At 39.3% G+C, this 20283-nt stretch overlaps 1 protein-coding gene across 4 annotated transcripts in view; it reads left to right on the forward strand.

Moving 5' to 3' along the window:
- The window catches only part of PHF21A (PHD finger protein 21A), a 135059-nt gene that overhangs the window by 106110 nt on the left and 8666 nt on the right, over positions 1–20283 (forward strand). For 2 of the 4 annotated variants that reach the window (XM_074148456.1, XM_074148455.1), the window contains 9 exons: positions 2290–2490; positions 6213–6467; positions 7962–8048; positions 9389–9685; positions 11440–11538; positions 12628–12679; positions 13514–13593; positions 14047–14107; positions 16550–16713. In XM_074148456.1, the coding sequence (XP_074004557.1) occupies positions 2290–2490; positions 6213–6467; positions 7962–8048; positions 9389–9685; positions 11440–11538; positions 12628–12679; positions 13514–13593; positions 14047–14107; positions 16550–16713 (1296 nt within the window). Of the gene's footprint in view, positions 1–2289; positions 2491–6212; positions 6468–7961; positions 8049–9388; positions 9686–11439; positions 11539–12627; positions 12680–13513; positions 13594–14046; positions 14108–16453; positions 16477–16549; positions 16714–20283 lie in introns of all 4 variants that reach the window. The other 2 variants (XM_074148458.1, XM_074148457.1) reach the window with 2 other exon arrangements.

Here is a 20283-nt window from a genome sequence, read left to right on the forward strand (position 1 = left end):
TAAAGAACAAGATGGAAATAAATTCTTGGGCCATTGATGCTGATTTCTGCGAGTTAGGGAATCAGTAGAAGAGCACCATTACCACTGAATTTCATACAGGCAGCTGTGGAAGACAAAAACTCCTTTCCTGTTCCTGCCGGGTACGGTAATTCTTTAGCCTCCTGTGCAGTGTATGTTCAGTCCTTTTTTTTTTTGGCAGGTATTCCGTAGGCATGTTGCATTATTTCCTCTCCTACTTTTCTCCATTCATCTCTCCTCCCCCCTCAGGTTACTCTCTGGAAATGTTTTTTCAGCTCTTGTATCTGCTTGCTGACACGGCACTTTGGTTTGCATGTTAACATGGTTGATCTTCTTCAGAAAAGCAATTTTAAATGATTGTTCTGTTATTACATGTACGAATGAGCTGATAGACACAGGCCATTTAAAACTATGTAAAATACCTGAATTAGAAAAATGCCTTCTACCCTCCTTGTTCTGGAAGGGAACAAACAATTTAAAGCTTTTAGGCTTTGGCAGCCTTTAATACTTTTCTGGATGCAGTGTAAAATAGTTCCCTCACGCTGCTGTCCGTTAGCGACTCCCTGAATTTTCGATGAGGTTGGGCCTGTGTTCCTCTCTCACCGTGGGAGCTGAGCGCGCATCCCCAGCCGGGGCTGGGACTTCTGTGGAAGCCCAGCAGCGCTCCTTCTGTACACCTCTTGAGTCGCTGAATTCACTCTTCTGCAAAAAAGCTCCATCGTGTCAGCTCACACATTTCAACCTTATGAAACAGGGGTGAAGGTTTTTGTTGACTGTGTATTTGATTTGGCTTTTTAGAGTTCCAGTTCTCAAAGCTGCCAATTTGGGACCCTGCGCCTTTTATTTTCTTCTTCTGGGCTGGAGGTACACATTCAGTGTGTGGGGCACAGCACAGTTTTAATTCATCATAAGCAAGATACTGGGAATCAGAAGTTTACAGTATGTCCACAAAAACTGTGCAGAGGGACAGATATTTTACTAGCTCAGAATTTCATAATCACGTGTGAAAGAAATTTGAGGGGGAAAAAATGTTTCAGTTGGTTGTAAATAGCTGGATTTTGGGTTGAGTTTCTTTGTTCCATCTCTCTGTTTTATACTGTCTTAATACTAATGCTTCAAAACAAAAATCTAAGCATATGATATTGTTGGAATTTCTTTTTTCCATGTAAGTGGAACCGCTTGGGGCAGCCCACTCTGTCGGCTCCCGGCTCTGGTAGAGATTTCCTGACCATTTGTGTTTCTCAGCTGAGCCCCTACCACGTCTGTTGACTTCATTGTCCTCTTCTGAAGCCAACCTTGTCATATCACCGCTTTGGAGTATGCGTGTTCTCTTGATCAAGGGGGCTAAAGTATACATCTAAATCTTTTCAACGCTCTCCTATTTTGGGGGTGGTTGGAGTGTAGGAAAAAAATGTCTGTTTTCTATCATGCCTGCAAAAGGTAAAAAAAAGTCTCATGGTGTTTTCACCCTTGTCGACACTAAAGTATAATATGAACTTAAATTGTAAGCCCTTACTACCCATATGGTGACACGGTACCTTATCCTGCACGTCACCTGGTCTGCTCTTAAATCTGTTGAGTTACCATCTAAAGATACACAAAGGCTACCAGGAGAAGAAATTTCTTTTTTAAATAATTTCAGCCTTTCATGGAAGCTACAATGTAATAGGAAGCCTTTAAGCTGGGAGAAATAAATCTGTGCAATTTTCTTCCCATATAGGTAGCCCGATCTGATTTTCTTTCAGGTGGCACTAATATTGAGCAGAACAACCCCACATCCGTGCCCTTCCTATTCCCCACTTTGCGCTCAAACTGACTTTCTCTCAACTCAGGTTTGATGCCTGGTACAAAATGGCATCCCCATTGCCTTGAAGTCAGGCCTCGGACTTCAACTTGAAGTCCCTTGTCGGCACTGTGTAAGAACGGTGTGTGTTTGAAGGAGTCAAAAACTTTGGAATCTGAATGCTACCAAGTCTCAAGTGAATTTGGTCTGGCAGTGATTTGTGAATAGGCTGAATTTGGATGGGTGGGTTTCTGCAAGGACAGCAAGGTCACCCTGCTGGGCAGCAGCACTCATCTGTGGCCTGCTTTGACACTCTGCCCATTAGATAACACCAATATTTAAAATTCTAAAAAGAGAAATCCCACTAAGCTTCTGAGCAGTTCTTTATTTATATTAAATAAATGTGACTTTAGGTGTTACTATCTTCTCTAATGTGTGCAGCTAAATAACTCTCGTCATTTCTGTTCATGTTTTTGTTTATCTGGTAGAAAAGAGTGGTGGAACAGCTTCGAAAGAATTTGATAGTGAAGCAGGAACAGCCAGACAGTAAGTTTCAAATACAGCCATTGGCACAGTCAGAAAACAAACTACAGACACCACAGCCGCAACCACTACAACAGCTACAGCAACACCACCATCAACAGCAACAGCAATCTACTGCACCCTCTCCAAACGTGATCGGATCACAGGTAAAAATTTCTACAATAATTCTTTTCCTTGCTGAAGGTGAAGTTCACTCTCAAAAAAACCCAACCAAAAACCACCACAAACCACAAAGAAAGGTGCAGAGAGAAAATGACAAACTTTCACTTACACCCATTAGAGTACCAGTATGATTGTCTCCTTTTATGCATATGCACATATGGGTCGTGTGTTTTTTTCCAGCAATAACCTGCTATCTGAGTCAAAAAAACCCAAGCCCCCTAGTGTTTAAAAGATCATAACCTCATGGAAACGAAGACTGGCAGTATCACCTTTCTTAAAAATAAATGAAAGTTTAGCAAATGAACCTGTCTTTTCCATAGGTGCATGAATGACTGCCTATCCATACTCAGTAGGTATGCAAAGAAACAGTAAAGATGTTATATGTACTGTATGAGGTGTATGATTAAAATTTTTTAAAGATTTAACAGAGTGCTCGCTGCATCTGTGAGCAAAATGTAAGAGAACAGTTCCCTCTTCTTTCTGCTTGGTTCTTTTTAAACAGAGGTAACTTGTATCAAATCATACTTATCTGAATCTTCAAGGATTAATCTAAAAGTATACAATAATAATTGCTAAATTTGAATTTTACAAAGTAGTGTCTTTCTTGGGAAAGTACAGTATAGGATTAGAGGCATAATCCCAGAACTCACCAGAGAAAGTGGTCTGCTATTACTGAGAGGGGAATTCCAAGCTGATTCAAAGCCTCTCCTGTTCAAATATTTAGAATCCCCAAAGTATGCTAATGAAACGGCAAGAAAATGCAGCAGGTGTTTTGTAAAAAGAAGTGTACGTAAGGTCTTTTTTCCCATTGATGCAATCCCAGCAGCCCATGTTTACTGGGATAGGCAGATGGTAGAATTCACCCATGAAGTTTACTTCATACACATTGTAGTGAATCACAACCATAGCTTTGACCAGTTGTGGTTCTTGTCTTCCCTTTTCCTGGAAGTAGAGGGGGGAGAAGTGGTTGGGCTGTTAATTTTCTCGTTAACTCAACAGGTTGTTTTGGATGCTCTCCAAAAATGTATTTAAGAGACTTAGATAATTGTATTTTTGATAAGAGAATATTGAAGAAATGAAGCAAGTCTAACTAAGGAAAAGGCATTTTTGATGAGTGACATCTATATCAAAGCTAAAACAGAACAAAGAAGTAAATACTATTTTGTCCTAAAATATTTTACAGGCAAACAATGGATCGCTATTTGCTGTATCACTGCTCTCTGTTTTTCAGTCAGGAAACATGACTGTGTTTCTCCTAATTCCACACTTTGCATTCATGCATTAACTTCCAGGTCATCTCCTGGGTTGTAAAAATTGAGGTTTTGTTCAAAGTTAAAGAGCCCTCTAGTGAAACAGTCAAAAAACTGCGACACCCTTCTGAGTATCAGTGATACAGTTGTACTTGGAAAGTCATTATAAACTGAAGGGCACGTCATCCTCTCATTTGAATAAAAAAGCCAGTATTTGTCCTTAACACTTTTCTATTTTTATTTATGTTGGTATAATTCTGAAGTAACCTCCCTTGCTTCTGTTCCGCATTTTGCATCTAAGATTGTGCCTCTCTCCTGTTCCCCCTCAGTCTCTTTCAGCAAAGAAAAGTCAAGTATTTTGTCTCTCTTGAAAGTTTTTTGGTGCCTGCTTTTGTAAATAACACATCTTTCAAGGCAGTGTCGTTAAAGAGAATGCTTTCAATGGTTATTTTCAGAGTAAGTCAATTTAGGAGTCAAGGTATATATGTTGCCTTAATAGTGACATTTTAATATATTTAATATAGTCCTGTAAGAAGGGCTTTTTAAATTTTTCATACGGCAGCAAGCCTGCTAAAATTTCATATTACTGCAATGTTATTATGTGAAATAATGCAGACTTACGATGAATGCCACTTCAGTATGAATTCACGCATTGAAGACTTTTTAGAAAAACCAAGGTAATGAGTGCTCAGCGAAGTAACAAGGATATTTAAGCTCCGTGATCTGCTGACTGAAACTATACTCTTAGTACTTACAGACTTACTAGAACCCCTTGAAAGAGTCACAGTCTTGTATTACATGATTGATTACAGTTTTCTTTAAAACGTTCATGGATGAATGTGATGCTCGTGAAAGTGATACCACGTTCCATCTCATTGGAAAAGCTTGAATAATATTGCTGCATTAGGGGAATGGAGCCTCTTGCTTTGGAGAAGGTGCAGCAGAGGTCATTAAGAAGCTCTTGAATCTCAGATAAAAAGTTAAGGGAATTGTTCATGTTGCAACAAGGAAGAGTGACGCATGTCTGGATTTTGTATAAATATATAAAATGGAAGCATGAATTATCCTCTGATTTAGCATTATTCAGTGCTGGAATTTTTTTCACACTTGTGCATAATTAATAGTTAGGGGATACAATTTAAGCATTATGAAATTAGAGGCGTGAAGGTAAACTGCGTTTTTTGTTTAAGGAAATAAATTGGTGAAAATACTAAAGAATCCAACTGGAAGTATTTTATTAGAAAGAAAAGAAAGGTCTTGTGTGATTAAAATCAAGCAGTCTTAATCAGGCACATTCAGAAAAAAGACTGTGGGATCCCTGGTTGTCCATTTTTTCCTGTTGTAGAGCCTAGTGCTGACATCAGGAGGGAACGGTGGCTATTTCATACTCAGAGCATTTGGTCATGGCAATAACCGTTTTGAAGATGCAGTGCCCTTGGTACAACAGATTTTTTACTCTAAAGAGAAAAGAAATAAGTTAACTTTCCATTCTGTTGAGTGTCACTTGTCATGAGTTTTCTGTGCACATTGTGTTCTGGTTTTATATGGAGACTCTCTTGCCTTGTTGCTTTTTGAATGAGATTCGTAATTGTCCGTTTCCCTTAACATCTTAGAAGACAGTACATTTTAAAACAAAACTATGAAATCATAGTTATTTTAACTTTGGAATTTGTGGGCATAGTGTATTCAGGCATTTCAGATAAATGTTGGCATTAAATGATTCAAAAGTGATTTTTCTTTAAAAAACAGGCCAAGAGCAATCATGGCATCACATACACGTTCCAAAATCAACCCATTCCACAGAAGTTAAATTTAATTGTCTGCAGCTGGACAGACTTAACAGCCAGCTCTTACAACTTCAGGATAGCCCTACTGTTCTTCTTAGGACAGAAAGTTAAGGGCTAAATAACCATATGTATGGCTAAAACTGAAATTTGGGATACTCAAAATCAAAATACATTTTTGTTCTTAAAGAAACCAATTCATGAATGGTTTTTCCCTTCTTCCTCTCATTGTGAGGATCTCTGTAAATAAAGTTTCCGATTGAAAATTTGAGTGTTAATTGGTGAGAAGCTTGTTTGCTAGTGTGTTTCTTAAACCTCGGCCTCATAGGTTTGATTTTGAAAGTACATGTTTGGAAGTAGTATGAAACCAAAAGATCCAAAAATACATATGCCACTACTAACACTTGATTGTCGTTTTCTTGGGAATTTGTTTTGAACCGATCTGTAATGCTGCAGATGATTAAAATAGACCCAACGGGTGTCTCAAAAATGAGAATCCTTTCTAGCTATCCAGTTTTCAGAGGTGTAAGATAATGTGCTTGCTGAACAGTAGGTAGATAGACCCAGAGCTTTTTCTTTCTCTTACTGTCTATTGTTTCTGACTAACCAGCCCACGTCCTGTCTGATGCAAAGTGTCTCTGTCTCTTACAGTGTATTTTCTGTTTCCCTTAGAAAACTGTAACTACAGCTTCTATGATCACCACTAAGACACTACCTCTCGTCTTGAAAGCAGCAACTGCGACCATGCCTGCCTCTGTTGTGGGTCAGAGACCTACCATTGCCATGGTTACTGCTATCAACAACAATCAGAAAGCAGTCCTCAGCACTGATGCGCAGAATGCACCAGTCAACCTCCAGACAACAAATAAGGTCACTGGGCCAGGAGCTGAGGCAGTCCAAATAGTGGCAAAAAACACAGTAACTTTGGTAAGCGTTTCACGTGGTTGCCCTGCAGATTTGTGTGGGTTTAGTTTACAAGAGGGCTATTGGGAAGAAAATAAATAAACAGTCAGATTTTCGCACAGAAAGGAGGATAGGAGGGACGTGTCGTGAGTCTTCGCTAGTTGACATTGTTAAAATAATAATCTAAGAGAAAAGCATTTACTGTCTACATGGGTTGTTATTACTGTTTTGCCTTACAGAATTAAATCAGTGCTATCATCACCTCTGTGTAAAGTTTCCCCTGTTAGCAATTGTTAGTCACGGGGAAGTAACGATTGTTTTGCCCCTACCTAATCTGTGTGGCTGTGTTCTGCAGAATTCCTACTCTTTCCTTTGATAAAGGAGATGTCAGACTTTCTTCATTTGATCAGTTTGGGTTTTCATCTTAGGTTTTTTTGAGTCAATCTCTCTCCTTCCCTTTGCGTGATGAAGTCTCTGGTGTTTGACACATCACTTAACTCTGCCCACAACCGTGTCTTCACTCACTACTTTTTCATGCACATATACAGATCCTGTTTCTTCAAGCATATATTTTGGAAAGTGCTTTGATTACATCACAGTCTTTACCAGAATAGTTAACCACCTAGAAATAAAAGAAGCAACGTTTTAGAATTGGGTTATATAGGCTTCTTGGTCAGGAAACCAGGCATTGTATAGCATCGCGACAGGGAAATTTTACTTCTAGAGTAAAGGCTAACGCTCCACTAAACATAAATCCGATTTATCTTTATTATTTTAATAATGCAAATGGAAGTAATTTTGTTTCCTAATGAGGTATATGTTTGCAATCAGAATAGAGAAGGCTATTTAAGTGGAGTTTTTTTCTATTGTTCTCTTTTCCCATGTCATCCCTTCCACCACTCTCATCTGTCCTTTTTGTCTGTGCTTCATTTCTTTGCTGAATAGCTTACTTAGGTTTGGAGAGGTGATTCTGTTTTAATAATAGTCCGTGTTTTATGTTTCTGTGGAAAATTTAATCAAAAATCTCAAAATGTTATCCCAAGCATTAATTAATCAGTACAAGACCTTTTTGAAGTAAGTTGCAATCTTATGTAGGTGGACAGAAGTACAGAAGAGTGGAAACTCACATGGACATTAATTTCAGAGGGGACCCAGGGTAGCTAGTGGTGCTATTCAGAGGTTAACCGTGGCAGCTCAATCTGACTGATTTTTAACTATTAAAACAAATAGGAGTTTTCATTGTCTTGAGGTGAAATGGTTTTAGATTGCAGAGCACAGTAGTTGGTACAATTGAGCTAAAAGGAAAGATACCTTCAGTTTATGAAGCAAGGTGTGTAGCAACTGGAAAGTAAGATTAGGTCTGTCTAACACATTTCTAATGAGGAACCTGTTACTGTGAAAAATTATTTACAGAGTGGAAAACCGGGGACAGCAGGTCTGAAAATACATTCAGGATGTTGATTTTGGTGAACAACTTCAAAGCTCTTTTCCTCTTACTGAACTCTTACCTTCTCATAGCAGGTTCAGGCTACGCCTCAGCCCATAAAAGTGCCGCAGTTCATCCCTCCTCCCAGACTTACTCCTCGTCCAAATTTTCTTCCACAGGTGAGTGTACAGAGAACGAGCAATAGGAAAAGGAACTTATAGCATAGATAGGTGATACTTGCAATGAACATCATTTTTGTCAGTCTTTATTGGTGACCTGGTGAAGGACACAATTCATCCTCAATCCACCTTGGCTTGTGGATGATGCCACATGTAAGGGTGCAGTCAATGCTCTTGAGGGCAGTGCTGACATTCAGAGGGCCCTATGCAGGACGGAGGAATGGGCCAGCAGGAATCTCTTGGGCTTCAGCACAGAAAAAGGCAAAGTCTGGCACCTGGAATGGACTAAGCCCCTGCATAGGTACAGACTGGGGATTGGCTGGCTGGGGAGCAGCACTGCTAAAAAGGTCTTGGTTGACAGTAGGTAAATGAGTGGTGTGCCCTGGCAGCAAAGAAGCTTAGTGGCACATTGGGCTGTACCAACAGGACCACAGCCAGCAGAGTAAGGGAAGAGACTGTCCACTTTTCCACAGCAATCATAGAACTGAATCTGATATGCAGCGTGCAGTTTTGGACCCCCTGGTACCAGAAGGAAGTTGATAAATTTGAATGAGTCCAGGGGAGGAAGGCCACTAAGATGGCTGGGGGACAGGAATATATATAACCTGACAGGGGACGCAGAGGGATCTGGGCTTGTTCAGATTGGAGAAGAGGTTTTGGGGGCACCCTGAGAGCAGCCTTTATTTCCAATATCAATAAGGAAATTAACAACAAGATGGAGACAGGTGTTTGGCAGGAGAATTATAGGCAATGATCATAAATTGGAACAGGGAAGGTTTAGACTGCGTATAAGGAAACAATTCTGTCTTTAAGGACAATTAGGAGTGGAAGAGGCTTCCCAGAGATGTTGTGGGAACTCCATCCTTGGAGTTTTACAAGACCTATCTGTACAAAAGCCCTCAGGAACCTGGTCTGCATTTAGTGTTGGCCCTGCTCTGAGCAGGAGGTCAAATTAAGAGACCTACTGAGCTGCCTTCCAACCTGCATGAGTCTGTGATGATGAAATCCTCCTGTGATGATCATATATGATCCTATTTGCATCAATAAGGCACTTGGCAATAAACATGCAATGTAAGTGTCTGTGCATCCAAATACCATTTCAGGGGCAGTGACTGCATATGCAAATTTTATGGGTGGGTTTTATGCAAGTATGTTTGAAAATGTGGCTTTTTCTTCTCGTAGCATACTTAGGGCACTATGCTAAAAATTACCTTCTATAAAAAAATCAAGCAGCCTTCTGCAGATTACACAGACTGAAATGAAAGACTTAGTAAAAAAGTTCATCTGAAATACTGATACACAAATCTCTCTTTTTTTTTTTTTCTTTCTTTATTTTGTAGGTTCGACCTAAACCGGTTGCCCAAAATAACATTCCTATTGCCCCAGCACCTCCTCCAATGCTTGCAGCTCCTCAGCTTATTCAGAGGCCTGTGATGTTGACAACAAAGTTCACACCCACCTCTTTACCCAACTCTCAGAACTCCATACACCCTGTTCGCGTAGTTAACGGGCAGACAGCAACCATAGCCAAAACTTTCCCTATGGCACAGCTCACCAGCATCGTGATAGCAGCACCGGGTACCAGGCTCGCTGGACCTCAGACTGTACAGATCAGCAAACCAAACATTGAAAAACAGGTACAGCTAAGAAAGCCTCTACTAATGCAGCATACTGGGTTTATTGCTTTTCTGTGCCGGTTTGGAGAGGATGACAACCATGGAGAAATTTGCAGTGGGTACTGGAAATACTCATGTTCCAACAACAGTACAAATTATGGAGTGACTTGCAACTCTTGGGGCAGAAGTTACCTTTTTCTTTAGTATGGCCCATTGGAATCTTTTTCTCATGCTTCAGTGTTTTTATGCTCCCCCTACTGTCTTAACTTCAGTAGTTTATAAACAAGCTACTAGTATCTTGGAGACCAAGTGCAAACCGAAGTCCGTGTTCATATCAAGCCTTTAAGAAACACTGGAAAAATAATTTCTGTGTTTCTGTTTTTCAAAGAGTGGCTATGTGAAAGGCAAAAATTACGCAAAATCATAGGGGTACTTGATATGATAAATGTATCCCATTTTGTCCTTGATCTTGCAGTCTTGTGATTGGAGGCAAAACAGTCTCGCTCAGCTTCTGAAGACTGATAGCTTCCCGTGACTAAATTGAATTGATTGAGTGGAAAGGAGACCCTCAGAAACAGAGAATTCTAGATGTCTAGTTTTAAAGTCTCTCTCCAGAAAAGACTTCTATAAAATAAAACATGGCTTTAGTCAGTGTGTGTTGCAACTTAAAGTCCTTGCCATTCAGTTTAAGCAAAGCTATCTTCTGTTTCACTTTTAACTCCTTCGTATAGTATATGTTAGTATAATATTGTGTACTATATAATACATTATCTATAACATACAATATTTCTGTAATTTATATAAGTAATTGTAGTATATATTTAATTTATAACTCTTTCATAGACTAATGTGCCTTGAAGTTACCTTCTGCTTTTGAAGTCACCTATGGAGACTGTGAAAATCATGTGCATGAAAGATATGCTCATGCTCAGTTCTGCTTATGAATTCTCATGCGTAGGTTCTTGCCTACCTCAAGGCCGTTCCACGAGTTGTTCAGCAATGCATGCCCTTTTCATATGGTTTGAAGTTGTACTTCTACAATACTATACTTTTGATGCCTATTCCTTTTGATGTCAGCAATATTCGTTTGCTCTTTGAATAATTACTGGCAATTCAACTATTGAAGATCACGTAGAAGAATGGTGGTGGTTTAATAAATAATACATGAATTTTTCTGTATGTTTTCTCCATATAATAAAGGGGGAAAGTTTGTCTCTCTGTAGCTCACCTCACTCCATTTGTAGCCTCAGCAGCTATGCCACAGGCTGTGGATTGTTGTGCAGGGTTTATTGCAGAAGATTATGACTTCAGAAAAGAAAAAAGCTTCAGAAACATCTGAGATCATAGGAGTCAGAGAGACATTTTTTGAGCCATTCATAATTCTATGAAATATGAAGACTGAGAAGTGAGAAGTGCCACACAGAATAGTTTCTACATGGAAGTCTTCCATGGGATGCTTTTTCTTAAAGTGTCTGTTAGTTTTCTTATACTGTATAGTGATTTCTGTAATGGAGTTAACTCTTAAGATGACTTTTATTGTTTGTGAAGATGCGTGGGTTACTGGAATAGTGGTAAGGCTGTTTCATCCTTTGTTAAAGGAAAACGCTTTATTTAATATTCATCTCGCATCAGATTCCTCAATTAAGTCTTTGTTAGTATACTGCCAGCCTTAAACTTTTTCTCCTGTATCTGCAAAAGTACTTGTTTTGCATTATTAGTCAAAGTAAAAAAAGTAATTCTTATCACTGAATGAGAGAAATACTGTTTCTTTTCAGACTATTAAACCACATGTGGAAGCAGAAGAGAAGCAAACAGAAAGTCGTACAGTAACTCCACCTGCTGCACCGAAGCCAAAACGAGAAGAAAATCCACAGGTATCAGAACACACACAGAGCTTCCTTTTAAGAAAAAAAAGAAACACTCCATCCTTTAGAAAACGTTTTTCCCCCTCTGTTCCCTCAAGATTCCTTAACTTTAGCATTCCATCCATTCCTGTTGGACAGCAGTGGTTGATAAGGCTACAGAATAAGAATTCTAAATATATATAATGCATTGCGTTTTTCAGTCCTGGAGTGCGTTTGACTCCTGAGTCTTTTGTGAGTTAGAAGATAATAATTTACCTCTGATACTTCCTTCAACCAGGAGGCTTAGATTACAGTGTTGATTTCCATTCCTTTGAGGTTTTAGACCTCTGGAGTTATTTTTAATGCTGGAGAAATGTCTTTATTTTGCTTTACAAAATATTTCTGCTCTGGTGAGCAGGATGGAAAGAGTCGCATTCACATTCCACCTGGGGTTTATTCCAGTTTTGGGGGGAAAGAGGGGCCAGAATGGCTATTTCTTAAAGGCTTTCTGCCATGCAGAGCTTTGGAACTGATTACAGCTAAAAGCTCTATTACATTTGTGTTTGTAGATGGATTCAAACTGACTACTGTGTGAGCATTACCTGTTGTCAGTACAAACTCTGATTTTCACATGTCTGTGCACTTCCTACGTTAAAATTAGAATCCTTTAAGAAAGCCATACCCCTTATCGAATGGCAAATGTAAACCAGAGTTGCTCTTTGTAGTTCACAATATATGGAGAGTGATCTTCAGCTAGCAATATTTTGCTGGCAATTGACTTGTCTTGGTATTTTCTAAGAGCCAGTCACATAGTCGATTCAGTGCTGGACTGGAAGTAAAGAAACTGCTTTCTTTGTCCCAGCTCTGCCAACTCTGTGATCACGAGCAATTGGGATTTTTCCGTATCTTAGCCTAGGTTTCCATCTAGGAAATGGGACTGTTGTCTGTCCTCTGTAAAGCAGTTCTACATATATGAATAAAAAGTGATTTAGAGAAGCAAAGTATTACTAATACCATTTTTGTTGCTTAGTTACCTATCAACTGCCTGTAAAGGGCCTAAGTGACATAGCTTATCCTAATGGTTGGACTTACCTTGATTTTTTTCCTCTCCCCTCACAGAAACTTGCCTTCATGGTGTCTCTGGGACTAGTTACTCATGACCATCTGGAAGGTAGGAAAAGTGTCTTAAATTCTTGAATTGGTTCTTGAGATCCCTGTTTCATGGCCATACTGAATTGGAAGTACAGGCCCAAAATATTTCTGTATTAAATGTAGTATTTTCTTGCACAAAAGTACATTTGGGATGTCTGTACTCTTGATCTAACTTAGTTTGTTGTGCATACTTCTTTGTTCCTCTTACTACGTTGAAACAAAGATCTCAGTTTATGCAGCTGAGATCAGTGGCTGGGAAGAAAGTGTATGCTTTGATGGTAGGAAAGAAATGTGTGACAATCCCATTGCTTTCTGGACATCCCCTGGATCTGCAAAGTTACACCAGGAGTAATTGTACTGCAACCCACATCTGGATTTTTCATTTATTTCATGCTTTCATGGGTCTGTAATCCATAGTGAATGAATTAATAGATTATAATTGGGTTTATAATATAAACTCATTAATCCTATATAGTGAAATACAGCCTAATATTTCAGTAGCTTGCATATATCTGTAGGGTATTTATTTTTAAGTATTAACAACGTTACTAGAGGCTTTTTGTTTTAGATCCCAGTTGCACTGACCATGAGTTTAAAATGTCTTTGTTGTGTAGTATTTGGCGAGAAGATGGCGGTCATTTCATTAGTTAGGCACTGTGTTTGTATTCCTTTTCAGCTCTTAGTTTTCAAACCTTCAGAAATCAGAAGTATAACAAAGTTGCCTATATTCAGCATGACTGGTGTTCTGTAGAAAGCATCACAGCTCTCATCACATGCAAACTGAGGAATTCTGAGGACTTTATATAATTTCTGACACCTGTTGTTCTCTAACCTGAATGCTTTGTTTTACAAGAAATCCAAAGTAAGCGACAAGAGAGGAAAAGAAGAACAACAGCAAATCCAGTATACAGTGGAGCCGTTTTTGAGCCTGAGGTATTAATTTTTTTTGCTGGGGGAAGCTCATATTTTCATTATGAACTTCTGTGGTTTTGTGCCATGTTAATACCTCCTAAGCTATCTCAGTTCTAACTAGACGGGCAAGCTATCATTTGTAATTTCAAAGGCCATTGCAATGATATGACCCTCATATTTTTAAATAATAAACACATTGGGATGTTCTCCTAATACTTTTTCTGCCTTCTGCTATTTAAAGCTGATGTTAAATGGCAGTGTGTGTTCGTCTTACCGCGAGTTCAGCTTGTGTATCAGCCTGAAGCAGTCCAGATGTCAGAAGTAGTGTAAAAAAGCTAACCTTTCTGGAGCTGTGCTTTGGGAAACGGAGCAGCTAGTAATCTCACTTAGGACTACCGTGCTGTTCCTCAGCTGTTGCACATAGTTGTTTCCAAAAACGTTCACCAACAAAAATTGTTATATTCTTCCCTGCAGCGCAAGAAGAATGCAGTCACGTACCTGAACAGCACAATGCATCCCGGGACACGTAAAAGAGGTGAGGTATACTTAGACCTGTCTCCCTGCTGTATGCCTCTTCCTCCATCGTGTCTTTGCAATCCCCTTGTTGTTTTGAAGAGCAAAGCAAAGGAGGACTCTACAGTACTTCATTTGTCCAGTAAATTTCCATGGTAGACAAAGATCATGACTTCTAGGGATTAGCAAAGTAGGTTTTATTAGGCAGCTCAATGTTTCGTTTCAGTTTCACTCTTCGAAAAAAAAAAAAAAAAATACAATAGGTAGAGCAAAGTGAAAGGTGAGATGTTTGAACATCATTTAGTGGTATGAAGTTGCTGTCAGGATCCTCTTGTTAATAACTAAATTGTATTGTTACCATCAAGAGGAAGGTGGTTATGGAAAAAGTGTCTGTTCCTTGAATAGGAGAGGAAACAGTGTGACAAAAGCCTTGTTCCCCACTGGGGCTAGAGATGGGTCCTTCAAAAGAGTTTATCTCGAGCAAGAAAGGCTATCGTGCTCATACTGAGCACTTTTCTGCAACCAGAGCACTACTTACCCTAAAAGGAGAGATGATTTTTCATATAGATATATGGTATTATTCAGTAGAAATCCCTCTGTAGAAGAGGTGAAATTTTAAGACTTAGATTATGGCGAAGCAGATGAGTCAGAACAGCATAGGAGAGAACGTGATACCATTTTTTGTGCTTGGCATCAGCCGCACACATTCTTTCCCTGATTTTTGGTGATTTTCTGCAGTCCTTAAAGACTTGTAATGCCTTCTCTACCCCTGAGTTTGCTGTCTAAAAAAAATACTAATCAATCAGATTAAAAAACCCACAGTCCTGCCTATCACTGACCAGTTCCATTATCTTTGGTTTTTGGCTACAAGGTCAAATATTCATTTGATATGTGCTCTCTTTGATACACCTCTTCAGTCCAGCAGGCAATGTGGCAAAGCTGACACTTCTGCAGCTATGCGGATTCTAAATAAAAACACTCGTCTTTACTGCCATCCTCTAATAACATTAAACATATGTTTTAAAATTATATGATGGAGATTTTAGAGAGAGTTCTTTGCATTTACTCTGTGGATAAGTAAATGTTCCTTCTTCTAGTAATGATTTCTTAATTCTGTTTTTTAACTCATTGTGAAGAAGTACTGTATCAATGAAAACAGTTGCATGCTTTTGTACTTGATACTCTCTTAGCCTGTTTTTGCACACTGACTGCTATTATACTTTCTTTTTTTTCTCACACCCTGTTGTGAGCCTCTGCCTTGCATCAGCACTGAATTAGTAGCACACATTTTCAGTTGACAAAAGATTTGGATGTATATACTTGTTTTGTGATTTAGTATAGCAATACATTAGGTGAAAAGCTTATGCAAGCATGTGCCCTTGAGAGCTTTAGTTTAATTCTAGATGGTGCTGAGGATGTCAGAAATTTCAGCCATGGACATCACTATCAGAAATCCGTTTCCAAGGACATACTTAGTTCTGGAATATATCCAGACCTTAAATGCAAGGTTTTGCCTGTTAATAGCTATAGACTGACAATCTGTAAACATAAGATCTGGGGAATTATTTCTAGATCCTAACTGCTTTATGTTTACATATCCATAAATTATCGTGGAGAAGGGGGGCAGAAATGATGGTTACATACTGTTTTTTTGCCGTCTTGCTTTGCATACATAATTTAATGAAAATTGGTACAAAGACATTTTGCATTTCTGCTAGTCTAAAGGAGCATATAGGAGTTGTGCATAATCAAACATACTTGACTGAGAAAGTCTAAGAAAGAATACAGAATTTGAGGAGAATTACAGTGGGAAGACCAGTGATAGGTTACAACTGATAGTGCTGGTACTATGGATCAGACAAAAGGACCTGTTCTTGAGGTAGCCTAATTTAAAAAAAACGTACCAGTAGGGTAGAAAGTGCTGATCTGTGGGTGAGTGGGTTTAAAAAAAGAGGAAGAAGAGGAGGGGGCTGGTGAGTGTTGGCCTCTGATAAAGGGCTTAACCTTTGTGTAGATTTGTGCTGGCACTAGAAAGATAGGAAGGTGTGGGATAACTGTAGAAAGGATTTAATAGTAGTTATTGTAGCTTCTCTCCAGCTTTGATGCCAACATGTTTTCCCTAAAAATGGAATAGACGCATTTTTAAAGAGTGGCAAGTGTCCCCATGCTGCTTTTATGGGAGTGATTCTTTGACCCTCTACAGAGCTTATTTCTATTTCCTTCTGAAATACATCTTTTAAACGTTCTTTCCTTGCAAAATCTACTTAAAGATTTCCTAAAAATGTTTAAATCTTTGCTTCTGTCCTTCCACTTGTAACTTTAATATTAACTTCCTCTCTGTGCTACATCATTTCCTTTTTCACGCTAGCCAATGAGGACCACTGGCCAAAGGTATGTAAGATCATTTTTCCCTTTTTTTTTTTTTTTTTTTTTTTTTTTTGTGTTCCCTGTTGTTAACATGTAGGTCGTCCACCTAAATACAACACGGTGCTGGGGTTCGGGGCTTTGACCCCCACATCCCCTCTATCCAGTTATCCTGACTCCCCTGAAAATGAAAAGACAGAGACCACATTTACTTTTCCCGCAGCTGTTCAGCCTGTGTCCCTGCCTAGCCCCAGCTCCACAGACGTAAGTAACTCTTGGGGAGGGGGTTACTTTTAGAAAGATATGCAGAAAGAGCCACAAGGCAAAATCATGGCAGACTTTGTTTCTTTAGGCTCACTCATCGTTTGTCCTGATTCAGTGCAGTGAAACGGTCCGGCGTTCTTTTAACACCCTTCCTTTTTCCTCCTGCACCTATGTTCTTACCCTGTGGAGATTTTATTCCTAACTCCTTCAGTGGATTGAAACATCGGGAGGCACCAGGCGTGCTAGATGAGCTCATTTCCTTTGTGCAGTGTCTGAGATCTTGTCTGACTGAATTGAGTCTGTCATCCATGAAAAGGGGGGAAGGGGAGAATGAAAAGTATTTCTTACAGACCATAGTAACAAAAAGTTGGTGTGTTTCTGTAATGAAAGAAGGAAGGAAACCTCTTGCATCACTCAGGACAACCTGGACCAGCGCTCACAGCACTGGTTGTGGCAGTTCTGGTGGCCTGGCGTAGCTAAATACCTCACCCCTGCGGTCAGATCACAAAATCTGTCTTGAGTGAAATCTGGTCATTTTCTTACAATTTATGAAAAACCGAGTGTCCTTATTTTAAGTTAATTCAAAGATAAGATTTGCTACTCAAAGCACAACCTTTTTTAAGTTACTGAGAACTAGCCAGTTATTTAATTGTTTCTGTTTCTTGCAAGAAACAAATTAAAAGTCCTGTATAAACTGTAGAAGATAAATAGTGTGGGAAGAATTGGACTGAGTTGCTGTGTAGGTCCAAAATGACATAATGAAGGGACAGTACACTATGATTTGTGTGAAAGTGTACTGTGACTCTTCAGGAGGGGTGAAACAGTTCATTGCACAAAAAATCTCAGTTGTAAGTGTACTTCCAGTAAAGTGATTGCGTTTTAATGACTACTACTTAATGGGCACAGTTTAAAAAAAAAAAATAAATATGGTGTTTGCTTATTTCTTAATACCAGTGCTGCAACCTCCTTCTGCAATCTGAGTCAGAGCAGTATCTTCCCCCACCCCCCTTTTGTTAAAAAACATATTATCACATATAATTGAGGCCCAACCGTTCGGAATGGGCTTTAAGAAAGAGAGGGGCTGCTTTATTTTCATCTATGCAGTTGCATCATTGTAAATACATAGACCGAGACACCAACTCTACTGGCCACATACAGGAGGAAATAGAAGCCAGCTTCTTGCCTCTGAACTGTATTTGTTCTGCAGAGGTAACAGGAATAGAAATAGTACTAGTGTGTCTGAGTCACTGAAATAAATAGATGCAATTCCGATACTCGGGGAATATGTATGTGAAATTAAAAGGTTCTCTTTTGTATAGTCGCTTTTGAGGGCAGAATAGCACTTTGACTGTAAAACCCCTTTCCTGACGGTCAAATGGACGTGACTGTGGAACAGCCCCTCAGGGGGAAGGTGGAGCAGCTGCATCTCTGGGGCCTTTTGAAAGCAAGCAGTACAAACAACGAGAAAACGTGCTGGAGAGCACTTTTTTTTTTACATTGGCCCCAAGAGAAGGACTGGAGAATGTGGTGGGGGTCTTTTCCACCTCTGACTTGTATGTGTATACTGCCGAGTCTTTTCCCGCTGTCTAAGAGCTCTCAAAACAATATAACAAGTTGTTGCCCTGTGTTCTGCAGTGCCTTGTTGCAGCAAGCTACATCAGGAATTGTGAATTTCTGTAGCAATCTAGTTCTGAATGCCCTGAATTTTCTGAATTTGGATAGTATTTAGGCCTAAGTTCTGGATTGCTTTAATATTCATTAATTAATGAAAATAGAAGTATTTTAAAGGAGACAATTGAAGATATACACAGCAGATAATTAACATTCTCTCTTACCTGAGCACATTATAATATAGCACAATAACACTCTTTCCCCTTTAGAATCAGATATAAATCTATAACGTGTTTCCAGACAAGTCCTTTAGTTTGTACATGTGCGGCAGCACTAACATTTTGTGGGTTTAATTTTTTGAAACAATTTTATCCCAAAGTCCCATTCAATGCATATTCACTATCAATCGGGCTAATTTGGTAAACTTTTCAGAAATATTTGGTATTGAATTCCATAGAAGATAAAATACATGTAAAAGCAGAAAATGTATTTCAAAGTGCTCATAAAAATACTCTTTTAGTTAAAAGACTGTTAAACAAAATTTGAACCTTCAGGCAGCAAAATATCGGGAAGGAAGTAAATCCGTTCTTCTGTCATCACATGTTGTAATTCTTGCTAATCATAAAGAGATGAATGGTTTCCCATTGCCACCATGAGCTGGAAGGGAGTCTTCTGTTAATATGTTCTCATAAAATTGCTGTATAAGCTTGTGCTGTCACATCCCTTTTTTGTGACTGGGTTTCCCCCATTTATACATCTGAGTCTTGAGAACTTAGCAATACTTGTGAAAACCTTTAGCATCCTTGGCTAGAAAAGCACTATATAATGCTGGAAAAGTACTATATATTTAAACACCAACAGTACGAGCCATGCTGGAGATTAAGACAAAGAGGAAAATCAGGTCTTTTGCATTTCAGGAGCTTGCAGGTTAATTAGATGTAGAATACCATATACACTGAAATGTTCATTCCACAGTTAATGACCAGTGCTGCCACTGAGAACAACTGTCCTGCCTGTCACCAGCAGTCTTTTCTCATCCCTTAAATGCCTCCTATGTTTTTCCGGCACAAGTGTATCTGAGGCCACACTGTGATCTGCACAAGGGAACTGGTATAGCTAAAAATTGTTAGTCTTAGCCAAGATTGTGCCCTAACCCGGTTAACTTTGCAGGCACACATGGTCTTGAACCAGCCTCATGCAGGGGACAGAAATGGGTGCCTGGGCATTTGGAGAAGGCAGGATCACTTCTTTTGGCAGTGAGGCCAGTCCATGTCATGTTGAAGAGGGTCTACACTGTTAGCAGATGATGTGAATATAGAAAGGTCTCTTTATTCTAGATAGGACAGAAAAATGTTGTCTGTAATTACAGCCTCCAGCTTTTGGGGACTTAAAAATGAAACCACGACAAGTGCATGCCTCAGTAAAAGGCTATTTCAGAAGTCTCAGTTAAAACAATTGAGCAGTTCCTCAGACAGATATGGAAGAAAACTGCAGTTTTGCCCATCTTCAAACTATTTTTTTGCATTAATTTGCTGAGAAGGTTTAATTCCTATAGGATTTAGAAGAGAAATTTGAAATTTAGCACTTGAGTAGTCTGTCTTTAGCCAACTTGTGAAAATTACAGATCGGGCCAAGCACTTGGCACCAGGCACCGTGTCCCACAACAGCCTTCTTGCCTTTCTTCTGAGTTGTCATTTTCTGAATGACAGGGATAAAGTTTGAAGGGAGGATGAAGCAGGAACTTGAGATGGGATTGGTGATGAGGATGGAGGGGTAGAAAGTAGGAATAAAAGGTGGGAAAAGGAAGGAAGGGATGCAGTAGGCAGGGTTGAGCAAAACTTCTCTTTTTTTCCTCTCTCCTTTTTTTTCCTATTTGGCAGTTGGCTGTGAACCACCTGGTTATATGTGATTCCCCCTTACATGGTAGTGGCATATTACCTGGAAGATAGCAATTGCCTT

The sequence above is a fragment of the Numenius arquata genome, chromosome 6 (genome assembly GCF_964106895.1).
Source record: "Numenius arquata chromosome 6, bNumArq3.hap1.1, whole genome shotgun sequence".
NCBI lineage: Eukaryota > Metazoa > Chordata > Aves > Charadriiformes > Scolopacidae > Numenius > Numenius arquata.